Below are 14,227 nucleotides of genomic sequence, written 5' to 3'. Positions count from 1 at the left end.
AAGGCTGCCATGGAGAATAGAAACCTTCTCCAAAAGTGGGGCATGTCATCTAAGAGGAAGTCTTCTCCAGATGAGGGTCCCCTGCCTAAGAAGAAGACGAAGAGACCCAGATTACCCTCTCGGACTGCCAAACAACAACATCCCACAGTCACCAATACCGCGGTGCCCCAAGTGGCTGCTCAACCGCAAACCACTTACCAGATGGTACCTCAACAGCTGGTTGCCTAGTCACCAGCATTTAACCCTATGTTTGAGAGGCAGACCACTACCTTTCGTCCCAAAGGTAGAGGCTCTAGACGGGGCTCCTCAAAACACCCCTCACGAGGCAAGGGGGGTAAGTGAGGACGCGGTCAGGGAGGAAAGTCCTCCGGAAAACAGAAGCAATGAAGATGCTTCAGGTAGCAGGGAGGCTCCAACAATTTCAGGATTGTTGGACTTTCAATCCTTGGGCCCACAGCCTAATCAAGAATGAACTTGGATGGAGCTGGAGCGAGGCTCCACCATCATTCCCTCAATTCTTCCAACACTACACCCCTTTACTGGAAGAATATACCCTAGAACTATTGAGCAAATGGGTAATAAGGAGGGCAAAGTCCATCAAATTCCAGGAAAGGCTATTTTGTGTTCCCAAGAAGGACTCAGACAAACTCAGAGTCATTCTGGACGTGTCGCCACTCAACAAGTTCATCGAGAGCAACAAGTTCAGGATGTTAACCCTTCAACACATAAGGACCCTGTTACCAAAAGGGGCGTACACAATCTCGATAGACCTGGCAGATGCTTACTGGCATATTCCAGTCAACCACCCCCTCTCCTCCTACCTAGGATTCAGGCTACAGAAGAAGAAGTATGTCTTCAGAGCCATGCTCTTTGGACTAAACATAGCCCCAAGGATTTTCACGAAACTTGCAGATGCAGTCGTTCAACAACTATGCCTACAAGATGTCCAGGTGGTGTCATACCTGGACGATTGGCTGGTGTGGGCAGCATCGGAAGTGGAATGCTTGCAAGCATCCAAGAAAGTGATCCAGTTCCTGGAACATCTGGGATTCAAGATCAACTTCAAGAAGTCTCGACTTTCTCCAGCTGAAGAGTTTCAATGGCTGGGAATCCATTGGAACTTGAAGTCACACCGTCTCTCCATTCCCCCAGGGAAGAGGAGAGAGATTGCAGGATCTGTCAAGACACTACTGAAATCCGACAGGATCTCAAGACGCCAACAGGAAAGAGTACTGGATTCTCTCCAGTTTGCAGCAGTAACAGAACCAGTGCTAAAAGCACAACTAAAAGATGCATCAGGAGTCTGGAGAAAATACACAAACGCTCGAAGAGATCAAAGGAGACCGATACCGACCTTACTACGATCACTTCTCAAGCCATGGTCGAAGCCCAAGAACCTAAAGAGGACTGTGCCCTTGCAACCACCTCCACCATCGGTGACCATCCACACGGACGCCTCGACGGAAGGATGGGGAGGTCACTCCCATCAACGGAAAGTCCAAGGGACCTGGTCTTCTCTATTCAAGACCTTTCACATCAACCTTTTTGAGGCCATGGCAGTCCTTTTGACGTTGAAGAAACTCTCCCCTTGCAGATCAGCCCACATCAGGCTGATCCTGGACAGCGAAGTGATAATGAGATGTCTGAATCGTCAAGGCTCGAGATCGCCCTAGATTAACCAAGTGATATTGGCCATCTTCCGCCTAGCGGAAAAGAAGAGATGTCATTTGTCAGCAGTTCACCTTCAAGGGTTCCGCAGTGTGACAGTGGACGCTCTAGAGTCAGAATGGTCCCTAGACGCAAACTCATTCTCCTTCAACTTGCATCAAGTCCCGGAACTGCAGATCGACCTCTTCGCGACGAGCGACAACAAGAAACTACCTCAATATGCAGCCCCTTACGAGGACCCCCTAGCGGAGGCGACGGACGCCATGTCCCTCGATTAGAACAGATGGAACCAGATTTACCTGTTCCCTCCGACCAATCTCCTCATGAAGGTCCTCAACAGGCTGAGATCCTTTCGGGGAATAGCATCTCTAGTGGCTCCCAAGTGGCCAAAGAGCAACTGGTTCCCTCTGGTATTGGAACTAAAGCTGAGACTGGTCCCTCTTCCGGACCCAGCACTATCTAAACAGGTCCAGAAGTCGACTGTCTTCGCTTCATCACAGAGAACCCAAAACCATCTCATGATTTTCTCTCCTTAGCGGTAAAGAAAAGATTTTGGATCTCAAAAGGCAGTACTGTATTGACTTCTTAGAAGAATACAAGAGTCTAAGTCAACTAGTAGACAATATGAATCGTCTTGGAAAAAGTGGGTTGCTTTCGTCAAAGCAGAAGGACCAAAAGATATCTCAATGGACTTTTGTTTGTCCTTCTTTATCCACCTTCATAGACAAGGTCTGGCAGCCAACACAATAACTTCATGAAAGTCGGCTCTGACCAGACCTCTGCTATACGCCTTCCAAGTAGACCTGTCGAATGAAATCTTTAACAAGATCCCTAAGGCATGTGCTAGACTCAGGCCTGCAGCCCCGCCAAAGCCCATTTCATGGTCCCTGGACAAGGTCTTACATTACGCTTCAACAGTGAACAGTGAAGATTGCTCTCTTAAGGATTTGACTCAAAAAGTTATTTTCCTGTTTGCTATAGCCTCAGGGGCTAGAGTTAGTGAAATAGTGGCCCTATACTGAGATGAGGGCCATATTCAGTTCACAGAAGCGGGAGAACTGAATCTTTTTTCCTGATCCAACCTTTCTCGCTAAGAACGAGCTACCCATTAAGAGATGGGGTCCCTGGAGAATCTGCCCTCTAAAGGAAGATGTCTCACTGTGTCCAGTGGAATGTCTAAAGGTCTATCTTCGAAGAACTAAGGACTTCAGGAGAAGACAGCTCTTTAAAGGAGAAACTTCAGGATCAAACTTATCCCTAAAACAACTGAGGGCGAAGCTCACCTACTTTATTCGCAGAGCGGATCCTGACCGTACACCCGCAGGTCATGATCCAAGGAAAATTGCTTCATCACTTAACCTTTTTCAGTATATGGACTTTGAGCGTCTTCGCTCATACACTGGATGGAAGTCATCCAGAGTGTTCTACAAACATTATGCGAAGCAAATGCATGAACTGAAGCATTATGTGGTGGCGGCAGGTAGTGTATTAAAACCTGTCGTCTAGTGCTGCGATGAACAGTGAATTGATTGGGACTCTCAATTTTCGGGTAAAGGTGTTGACACCTTCCAGTGCAATACTTGTTAAGTGACACTAAAGACTGTTCAAATTATTTCAGGTGGAGAAATATACACTCGTCCCGTGTGTACTTTACACACTGTTGATAATATTCAACATTACAGAAAGCTATATTAGAAAATTTATTAAATTTTCAAATTCAAGTGGGGCACTAATCAAATTTTTCCCTTTCAGGTGGAAACAAAATTTTTTTCTGTATTATGTTGGCTGAGTATATTTCTCATTACATATATTAACATATGTTACACATGTTATTTTATGTTGGTCATTTATTGTTAATAAATGAATATCACTGTGTTATTGCGTCTTATTTCACCCTACAATTGATAAAAATAAAAGTATAAGCCAGAGTTTTTCTAACCTAAGAAAAACTGCATAACATTGTATATCTGGACAATATATATAGCTGATACTTTTGCTCCTACACGAGATACAATCTAGTGATGTTATGTTCCAATACGTTATAAAAACAGTGAGACTCTTGTATACCCATCTGATGCTATGTTCCAGCACAAATATACAAACAGTGAGACTCTTGTATATCTAGTTGATGTTATATTCCAACATAATATACAAATCGTGAGACTCTTGTATATATAGTTGATGCTATGTTCGTTTATATATTATATGCAAACCTTGAGACCCCCTGTTTAGTATGACTCTTCCCTGCAGGGAGCAGGAAGCACTAACATTATCTATGATTAGTAGTAATGATGTATAACGGTAACGTCATATGTCTCAATGGTCTGGATGACCATAGGAAAATTTGTCCCAAGGTTGAGGCACCTATAAAATACACAGATACAGTACTTTCTAGTAATTCTCTGGTGAACTTCCATCAGGACGACATGGCTTGAGCCCAAAAAACGGATTTTGAGCGAAGCGTAAAATCTATTTTTGAGTGAGATAGTCATGTAGTCCTGATGGACCCGCCCTCCTTTTCTATAGAAAAGGCCTTGGCAGGATCCCTCCCAAGATTACTATATCTGTAGCACCATGCTCAACGCTACAAGGAATAAGCGGAATCTAGATACTCATAGTAGTACGGGAGGAAGGGTAAGCTTGATAACAGCTCCGCTTCTATTTTTGCCGCTTTTCCCCCTCGAAATGAAAACGCTATTCGGGGTGAAGATTGCTGTGTCGTATCAAGATATACGTCCCTTGATATTATGCGATATCCTTAAGAGGAATGTTAAGGATATTCGCGCCAGGAGTTAGAATTCTGCAGACCTAAAGGTTAATTCTCTGGGAATATCACTGTAGCCAAATATCCCTTAGAAAGCTACCAATAGGAACCTTCCATCAGGACTATATGGCTATCCTACCCAAAAATAGATTTTTTGCTTCGCTCAAAATCCATTTTTTACTATTACAATAATAGCATCTCTACAGCTTATACAGTATTACCTTTTGTGTTTTCCATTGAATTTCTGTTTAGGTTTCGTTATACTGTTTGAAATCCTGCCAGATATTGTTCCATAAAGGTTTTTAAGTTAAAATCATAGTGTTTTTTATGGTTTTATTTCAAAGATTAAGTATTACATCATCATTTTACTTAATCAAATCTGGTAAAGCCACAGAAGAAGGGATGAATAAGGTATTTCCTAAGATGTACAAATGACTTTGTTAAGACAGGCGCCAAACAGCTACAAAAATAATTTACCTCACTTGAGACACTAAAGATGAGCTTGTAGTCGCTTTGTGTATTTTAACAGAGTTATTTATACAACATTTTTAAAAAATCCAACAAGAAAGTATGTGTCTTTTATTAATTTTTGTTTACCAGAAGTCCCAGTTTATCAAATAAAGCCTAAAGAGGAAGCAAAGAAATCAAGAAATGGGAACACAAGGTTTGTATTGCCCTGTTTGAAATTCCTCAAAAAGTTGGTCACACTCAGCTTTGTACTCACAATGATGTTATGTGTATGTGTGATTCAACATTTAACACAATTCCATTGGACCAAAAACAAAATTCTCATAACTGTTCCTGTACACATGCATAGCCTAACATTGAAGCTTACAACAAAGTTCACATATTCACAATAAAGAAAGAGACATTCTTAAGCGCTAGTCTTACAATATAATAGATACTTAGTAGTTTTAACGAGTCGGTGCAAAACATTATCCTAACATATACACATTTCCACTTACTGGCATTACATACACTCATTACATATTTTTTACATTTGGTACTGATATGTATGGGTTAGGGTAGGGTAGGATAGGGTATGTTAGATTGGGGTGTGGTAGGTTAGGCGAGGTGTGTAATCTACAAAACCGTGTATCAGTTTCAACCAATTAGAAGTAGGCATACATGAGAGTACAGGGGAGGTACTGGAGCAAGGCAAGTCGCACTCCTACTCATGCTCTGCAAGGCTGGAGGGATGACTTGAATGGTGAGACATGCAGAACTCCAAGAAAACCATCCCCTCGTCGGCAGTTGTTGTCCGCTTTTCAAACATGGCTAAAGTTCTCATTGGCTAAAACTTTTGGGTGGTTGAGACCTGAAACTGTTCATCCAAGTCATAACTTTCTGTGATTCAGAAAGTACCTAGGAAATTCAGCTACATAAACAATTATAGACAAGTAGTAATTTTTCCCTTAATTAATTACAATAAGGAGATTGCAGAGTAAATCTTATTATCATAAGTGTAGATTAACAGTAGGGTTCTTGTTTCTCTTAGGGGGTTGGCGAGAACTAACAGCAAAACACGATGTTATTGCTCGCATACAGTCTAATGTTTTCTAAATGAAGACACGATCAACAACATGGAAGACACGTATAGAGTGATGGAGAACCATTAACAATATCTGACAAGGTTCTGACTTAAATATTCTACTTTAAGCTACAATCATCTTTCATCTGCATAAGCAGTATATTAAAAAGGTTGGTTCTCAAAGATGGTAAACATCTTTTTCTAAACATATTATATACTTGGAAGACCCATACGACACTAAATGCCTTGGTCCCAAAGGATGAAATCCTATTCTACACTGCAAGAGGTGTTCAAGAGGACGTGGCTGAAGAGTTTACCAAGGGTGACAAGATGCCAGTTTGATATGCCACTGAGGAAAGTACCCTAAATCTGGAAGACTAAATGGAAGCCCTTTTAATTCGAGATTTCTCTTCCTCGTTTTATACGTTAGTGTGTGAGGGGTCTGTTCTCGGATACCTAAAAATTTTGAGAGCAAAATTTAAAATTATCAGAGCATTTTATGCTTTTTGAGGTAATTTTGACTCTCACCAACAGTAAGGATGTACAGTACAGTACTGTATATCCAATTGAATGATTTAAAGGAAACACTTTAGCAGTAAAATGGAAAAAATGCTATTCAGAATGCTGAAGATCTCTGATCAAAATTGTTTATATTACCAAACATTTAATGTTCCTGGAAAACTATCCAAGATTTTAGTGTAAATGGTGAGCCAAAGAACTCTGCAACTTGAAATTTCCCGAAGAATATACTACAAGGTTTTAAGTTTCTGGGGGTGAAGACTGTTCATTGAGAATAATATAGCATTCTATGTTATCCAATTACTCTTAAAGTTAATTTTGAATCAAATACTATAGCGGCTAATAGAACAATTACCTATACATAATACAAAAGGCTACTCTTTCAAACTCACAAACATTTATAAATCTCACCAAATAAGGTTAAGATAACAATCAGAGCATAATATTCTGCATATATGTTTTAAAACTATCAACAAAGATATGAGGCAATAATGTTAGATGGTTTCTCTATCCAACAAAATAATATGTACATTAAAATCATTTCATCTAAATCTCTAAACAATTTATTTTCAACAATGTGTGTAATTTTTTGTTGTAAACTGTATTCTGACAGCACAAGAATGAAAAGCATCGAGTGTGTGTGTTGAAAAACTACCAATTTCGTAGGCCCTCGTGGAAATGGCAAATGGCTCATTTATAAGTGAAATGAAATTGCAAATTGTGAAGTGGCAGTAACAATGGCTTATGATAGCAAGATGACCCATGTACTCGTAGAGAGCATGATCAACATTTAAACGATTGTCATTTGTCATTCCCTTCCATTCTTTCTCAACTTTTCCCAAATAGTTCAAAGTGGGAATTCCTTATAGTTAATGCACCTCTATTTCCAGTATTATTTGTTAAAACACAGAATGATAAAAGTACTAAACAGAATGATACTGCAGCTTCTCGAAACTGAAAATGGGGTGGCACTCCCTGAGATGGTAATCTTGGGGAAGGTGTACCAGGGTACAGCATTTTTACTCTTAAAAGATGTTTCTCTGCAGTATTCACATGGGTATAAACACGGGGAAGTTTTCATCATGAATGTAATCACATAGAAATCTTGTATTATGTATAATACAACACCATTAGGTATATGCACGTAGTTCCAATGAAGGCCTTCTCGGAGCCAATGAAGAGACATGAGATCCCAAAAATTTAACATCTAAACTTATGTAAAAGTTAAGACTATTCTTTCTTCAAATGTTGATTATAATTACCAGCTAATAGGTCAGGCTACATAAAAGTTTTTTTTCAAGCTAGGTACAGGATACTGCAGCTAGCTTACTTTTTATAGAAATAATGACCAGCATGAAACACATATCCAATTACATTACAATATACAAGACTAGTTTATCATAGATATGAAATGAAAGATCAAAGCTCTTCTGTAGTTTTAAATTTCTCCTTTCTTTGAAGAGACATTAAATTTTCTTTCATGTTAACTGATGGATAATCTACTCTAAATTTCAATATAAGCCTTCAATTTCCAATTGCTTCAAGATATCTATTGAAAATTGGTAATTGGTTAGATATGACTTGCTACAGGTACCAACAACCAACCAGGTTTGGTCCATTGACCCTGGGATGATTTGATCTGGCACAGATGGTTGAATGACAACAAAAGAAAAAAAAAATATCTCCAAAAGGGACCCAGCTATTGACCATAGATACTCCTTTATCCCCACATAATCTGCATCACCTAACACACTAGCAACATTGTGTTTATTTATTTGGTCTGTCAGTGGGGTTGAGCCAACCTTTGAGCCACCTTGCACTTCTCTGAGATATGGCTCAAGTCCGCGTCTCGTCTGGTTGGAGCCTATGGTGTCTCCATTGAATCCGGAGTGGCAAGTGATGAGTGGAGGAGGAACGAGACTTGACTTGGGGTGTGAGCTTTTCGTGGGAGGTTACATGGCCATTGCTATTACAGGTGAACTTTTAGTGGGTGTGGCTGTGCCTTCTAGACTGGTGTAGCTGCTTGAACAGGGCTCCTGTATTTGTTCTTCATTGTAGAGATGTCAATTTCAGGCCGGGTGATGGCTATTAATCTCTGCAATAAAAACATTTGAGATGTTTAATTTGAGTAAAGCAATTTATTCTCTCAGGTCAATGTATTTAAATAAAATAATAATAATGCTTTATTACACCATGCGATAGATATGGAGGCACATCTATTTTTTTTTCTGAACAGATGTAATATCTGTAACCATGTCATTATATAGTATTCAAATAGTGGTACAAAGAAAGTTGTACTCCGAAATGGTATCAACCTACTTGACACTGTCAGAGCCCTTGTACTTATAGCATCACGCTTTTCCAATTAGGGTTGTAGCTTAGCAAATAATAATAATAATAACAACGGAGAGTGCATTTTTCCCTACCTCCTTCCAAGTGCCGGGATGAGGTGTAGTGATGAATTTGAAGATAGCATAGCCAGGAATGCAAAGCATAGAGGAGAGAGCCATCAGCCAACCTATGAAGTGGGTCCATCCGGGGAATTCATAGTCTACATACTTGGGTGGAGACCACATGATGACGTTGAATACAAACACGCTCTGTGGAGGGAAGGAAAGCAAATTACAGTAAGGATTATGAAAATAAACATTTATCAATTAAAAGTAGATTAAGGCAAATGATCCCTGTTGTTTTTTGGACTTTGCGCTAGTTTTTTTTTTTATTTTATCATTTACAGTAAGATAAAATATTTGTTAAAGACTATTTCACAGGAGAGGCACTATTACTTAATTTGCTAAGTCGTCATTATTTCAGCTAAAATATGATATTACTGCAGATTACCATGCAATATTATATTTTCTCTTGAAGTCAGGTCAGCGAAAAAATAATTCTATGAAGAGATTATAGAAACAAAGAACAGCAAATATTACACCTGAAAAATCATTGAGATTGCAGTACATTAATAATGCAGTATTGCCCGATAAACCTTCGCACATAATGAATGAAAAGGGTCAAAATATGATTACATAATTATGTCTAGATGGACAACTGTTATCGTTCTTGAGCAAGGTAGATTTGACCAGGAAATTACATGAGAGTTCAGTTTAAAACAAATTTCCCACATAATACAGATATTAATACTATAAGAATGACGTTCATTTATATTTCCATAACAAGGTACGGTATTCATGAACTACACTATATTTCATTTGTGTAAAAGTTGTCGGACAAATATTGTATAAATGGCAATGAACTGTACACTTCCAGTTTTAAGATTTTCGTAGCACCGATCGAAGTTTTATATCTATCTACTATTTAAGCAATAATTTTCCTTAATTATTTTCCTCCGTATTAGATAGAGTACTGGAAAATGTATTAACCATTATTTGAGCCATGCACACGGCCCGTTTGTTACCGAATTAATATTTGAGAAGATAAATAAGAAAATATTATACAGTATATATACGAATACTATTTTCCAACTGTAAGGCCAAATTGTTATATGTTGATAATTAATCTTAGGCTTACAATAAGTTACTTAGATTAATGGAGTTGGAGAGGAACAATATACTTACGAAACAGATCAGAGGAGTGGTAAACATCCAACAGAATTTCCACCAGAAGAAAGGATAGTACCCGATCATCTCCTTGATGTGGTCATACCACTTGTTGGCACCGTATCCCCAGCCAATGGCGACGCTCTCGAACATGATCAGGAAGATGAGACACATGCCCGAAGCAGCATACGAGTCCAACACCGTAAACACGTACATTCCACCCTAGACAGTAAAATTTAGTCTTAATTTAAAATCTTAAAAAAAGTGTAATCTAAACTGCTTTCAATGTAGAATGGGATAAATGTAAAGATTAAGAATTTCAGTAATAATGTTTTTATGGTATATGTAAAATAAACAATTACAATAAGTATAAGCTTAGAAGCGTTGCACCTATCTACAATATTAAGACCGCAAACTTATTTTGCGGAGTGAGTTGTTCTTGTTCTTGTTCTTGTTCTTGTTGTTGGGCGGAGGGATTTGCCTTTCCATCGGCACCTCCTTGGGTTTCTTCTTTATTCTAATTCTTTTATTTTCTTCTCTCTTTTTTTCCACATTTGATAGATATATTCTTTTCTTTTCTCTATTCCTTCTTTCTTGAACAGCACGTTTCCTATTATCTTCTTCTTTTCTTCTTCATACGGCTGTTGCAATTCCACTATTTTTCTTCTTTCGTCGCTGAGGTCTGGACACTCAAGAATAAAGTGGGCGAGGTCTTCATTAACTGCCCCACATAGTTTACATTCTACCCTACCTCCCGCTTCATGTCTTTTCCTATCGTTTAATTTCAAACAGTTGGCCCTAGCTCTGTACATAATAATAGAATTTGGTTTGTTGTCATAAAACATTTCTTCTCCTATTTGCCCTTTTTCTTGTTCGTATATTTCTAAACTATTTTTCTCTTTTATCTCTTCCCTCCACTTTTTACCATCTACTTCTCTAATTTTGGCCTTAAGCTCTTCTCTTCCCATTCTCCTAAAGGTTCTATCGTTCATTTCCATATCTTTAATCCATTTCTTAGTCTCTTTCATCCACCTGTTATTTTCATTTTCTTTCATTTCTTCTAGAATTGTCTTCAGCAAATCATTTCTCCCCTCTTCTATCCCTTTCACAAACCTTAGCCTTCCTCCTGCTATCCTAGTTTTCATTTCGGACATTCCTATCTCTCCCCGTAGTGTTGCTACTGCTGCATATGATGGTGCTCCCAAAATTTTTCTTCCTACTCCGTTTTCAATCTGTTGTAATCGTTTTATTTCACTTTCTGTTATGTTCATTACTGCCGTGCCATACAGTATTCCGGGTAAGGCTACATTTTTCCAATATGTTTTTCCTATTAGTATTTTGTGGCAGCTTGTTGTTTGGATCCAGTTTAAGTTTAATTGTTTTAAGTCATACGAGCCGATAAATAAGAATACACATTAGAATATAGTTTATATATTTATGACAATTGAAAATGAATGCCATGCTCTGATTGTATAACCTACATTCTACCATGTGCAGTAAGAGTTGTTACTGAAGTGAAATCATTAGATTAATTCTGATTTTTAGTTAGATTGTTACACTCGTGATTGAAACACTGTTGTGTCAGCCGTATTGCTATCCGTACTAAAGGTGCTACATTAACATCAATTTTCAGACACCAGTAACCTCGCAGATTGAATTATCACTCAATAATTTCAATGGAATATTGCCCTCGAATTAGAATAACGATGGTACGTGATATGGGCTATGAATGCAAACATGGACATAAGAATTCTTCAAGAAGACATCAGACAACGTTTAAGTGGTAAGTAAAGCACATGTTATATACTCCTGTCCCGCATTTGGGAAGTTACAAATTAAACTTGGTGGTATATACGCAGTCTTTTGTCAATATTATTATTAAAGCAAAAGAGTTTTACCAGCACAGCGAGTCAAAATTTGACTCATACAGGGCTGGAAGTTTCTGTTAAACAGCTCATATTTTCAACATATTATTATGATACATTGATGTTGTTGGCATTCAGATACAAAATTGAAATGTATGTAGCTTTTAAACATCGTAATTTGTATTGACGCACATTAAGCTCATTATTAAAAAAAAATATTAATGGTAGGTACTGTATGTCTAGGGCTAGGCTAATGAGTCTGCCACTAAGTTATGGCGGGAAAATGTAATAATTCACGAATAAACTAGCTGTAGGGCGTTAAATGGAAAATGAGAGAACCAACAGACTGCGTTTATGCTTGCTTAAAATCTTACCCATGTGATTTAGGCGAATTGCGAGCTGATACTTAGGACAAAACTGTTTGTTTGTAAGACATATGGTTCTCTGTATTTGTCATTTTGCTTATATTTTCTAGATATAAAAATGTATCCATAGTCTACTGATTATTTGTTTTATAAGCGTCTGAAACTCAATTATGTGAAAACGTATTTTTTTTTTTAGGAAACGATCACATGAATTCATATCAATGCAGCATATAAAAAATACTCAAGCATAGGCCTAACGCATTTAATTACATATGCAACTCAATTTCCAAGGTTCCATGGTTGGTTCATTAGACATACCTGTGTATGAATATACACACAAATTTCTATACCTCAGTGACGCAGGATAAACCGATGAGATAAGACAGGACGCAGACGATGGCTATGAAAAGTTCCTTGTATTTGCGAAGGTACTTGGGCCACTCGTCAGACACAGCTGTGATGAAACCTTCTATGGTACAGAACTGTGGAAGGAAAAAAAATATGATATTGATGAACTGTGGGAATGAATATTATTCACAGTATAAATAAAAGAGAAAATCGCCGTCTTATCAAAATAGGCGCAGAAATTAAGTGCATGAATGCACCTTTCCTTTCCCATTTTCACATAAGCGTTACTGTAGGCCTAAAATAGACTGACGTGCTTTTTCTTATTGAAATCAGAATCAGAATTACATAGATAGTTATAAGCTGAGATATTATTGAAATACAAAAGAGCACATAATAAAACTAGAGGCCATTAACCATAGAAATACTCTCAGAATGACGGACGTTTCTACGTACTTCCCTCTGAGGATTCGAATCTTTTAGATGATTCTAAGATAGTTCTACATGTGAAAGTACAAATTCAATAATTCACCTGAGAGTCCAACCCAAGCATAAGGAACATAAGGAAGAAGAGTGATGACCAAAGTGGAGAAACTGGAAGCTGCAGTACAGCTGACGGGTAAGCCAAGAACGCCAAGCCAGGTCCTGAGATAAACAGAAAGAGGAAGGACGTTTTACACATATATTCAATTATTCATTTCGATCATTATCAATTTTGTTATTATTATTATTATTATTATTATTATTATTATTATTATTATTAGCTAAGCTACAATCCTATTAAAAAAGTAGGATGCTGTAAGCCTAAGGGCTCGGCCTCGAACAAGGAAAATGTCAAAGTGAAAGTCTGTGACCTAAAACATTAGTGTGACCAATTAAGAAACATCTCTTGATGTGTATTGATTTAGTCCCATTATCTTTCATATAAAAGGACATTCATTTATACGTTAGATAACTGGAAGAGGACAGATAACCGTGTCTTCTCGCGTACACATACACACAAAACTACAACAAATGCAGCCGTTTCTAGTCTATTTCAGGACAAATGCCTCAGTCTTGTCCTTGATCGCGTCTGGGGTTTGGCCATTTTCATCACCACGCTGGCCACTGCGGATTGGTGATGATGGGAGACTTGTCCGATCGCTCACAGCTTACCAACCAAGTATGGGTGGCCCTGACCAGTACATCTATGCTGATCATGGCGATACACAAACCCTTTTACCACACACACACACACACACACACACACACACACACACACACACACACACACACACATATATATATATATATATATATATATATATATATATATATATATATATATATATATATATATATATATATATATATATATATATGAAATGTAACGAAATTTTACCTGAAGCAGCGACGTCAGCTATATCCTTCTGTTGTTGCTCTGCCATGAAACCGACCACAGAGAAGATAACAAACCCGGCGAAGAAGGAGGTGCAGGAATTGATAGTGCACAGGATGAGCGAGTCCCTGAGAAATCAAAATAATCATTAAAAAAGCTGCAAAATAATAATTTGAAATTGTAAAAAATCAATTACGACTTTTAATGTTTTCGTTTTATCAAATTTTTTTAAGTG

General features: G+C 38.1%; 2 protein-coding genes across 3 annotated transcripts in view; one reads left to right on the top strand and one right to left on the bottom strand.

Moving 5' to 3' along the window:
• Positions 1-14,227, top strand: part of LOC137652232 (sodium- and chloride-dependent GABA transporter 1-like) — a 483,785-nt gene that overhangs the window by 423,822 nt on the left and 45,736 nt on the right. The gene's annotated exons all lie outside the window — the stretch shown is intronic.
• LOC137652233 (sodium- and chloride-dependent GABA transporter 1-like) overlaps positions 4,752-14,227 on the bottom strand; it is a 22,787-nt gene continuing 13,311 nt past the window's right edge. The window contains exons 7-12 of the mRNA XM_068385473.1: positions 13,996-14,120; positions 13,147-13,259; positions 12,620-12,751; positions 10,058-10,261; positions 8,909-9,082; positions 4,752-8,577 (exon numbers count right to left, since the gene is read on the bottom strand). Coding sequence (XP_068241574.1) covers positions 8,488-8,577; positions 8,909-9,082; positions 10,058-10,261; positions 12,620-12,751; positions 13,147-13,259; positions 13,996-14,120 — 838 coding nt within the window. The 3' untranslated portion in view covers positions 4,752-8,487. The remainder of the gene's footprint in view (positions 8,578-8,908; positions 9,083-10,057; positions 10,262-12,619; positions 12,752-13,146; positions 13,260-13,995; positions 14,121-14,227) is intronic.

This window comes from Palaemon carinicauda, chromosome 13, assembly GCF_036898095.1.
Source record: "Palaemon carinicauda isolate YSFRI2023 chromosome 13, ASM3689809v2, whole genome shotgun sequence".
Lineage (NCBI taxonomy): Eukaryota > Metazoa > Arthropoda > Malacostraca > Decapoda > Palaemonidae > Palaemon > Palaemon carinicauda.
This window is presented reverse-complemented; position numbering and strand designations above follow the sequence as displayed.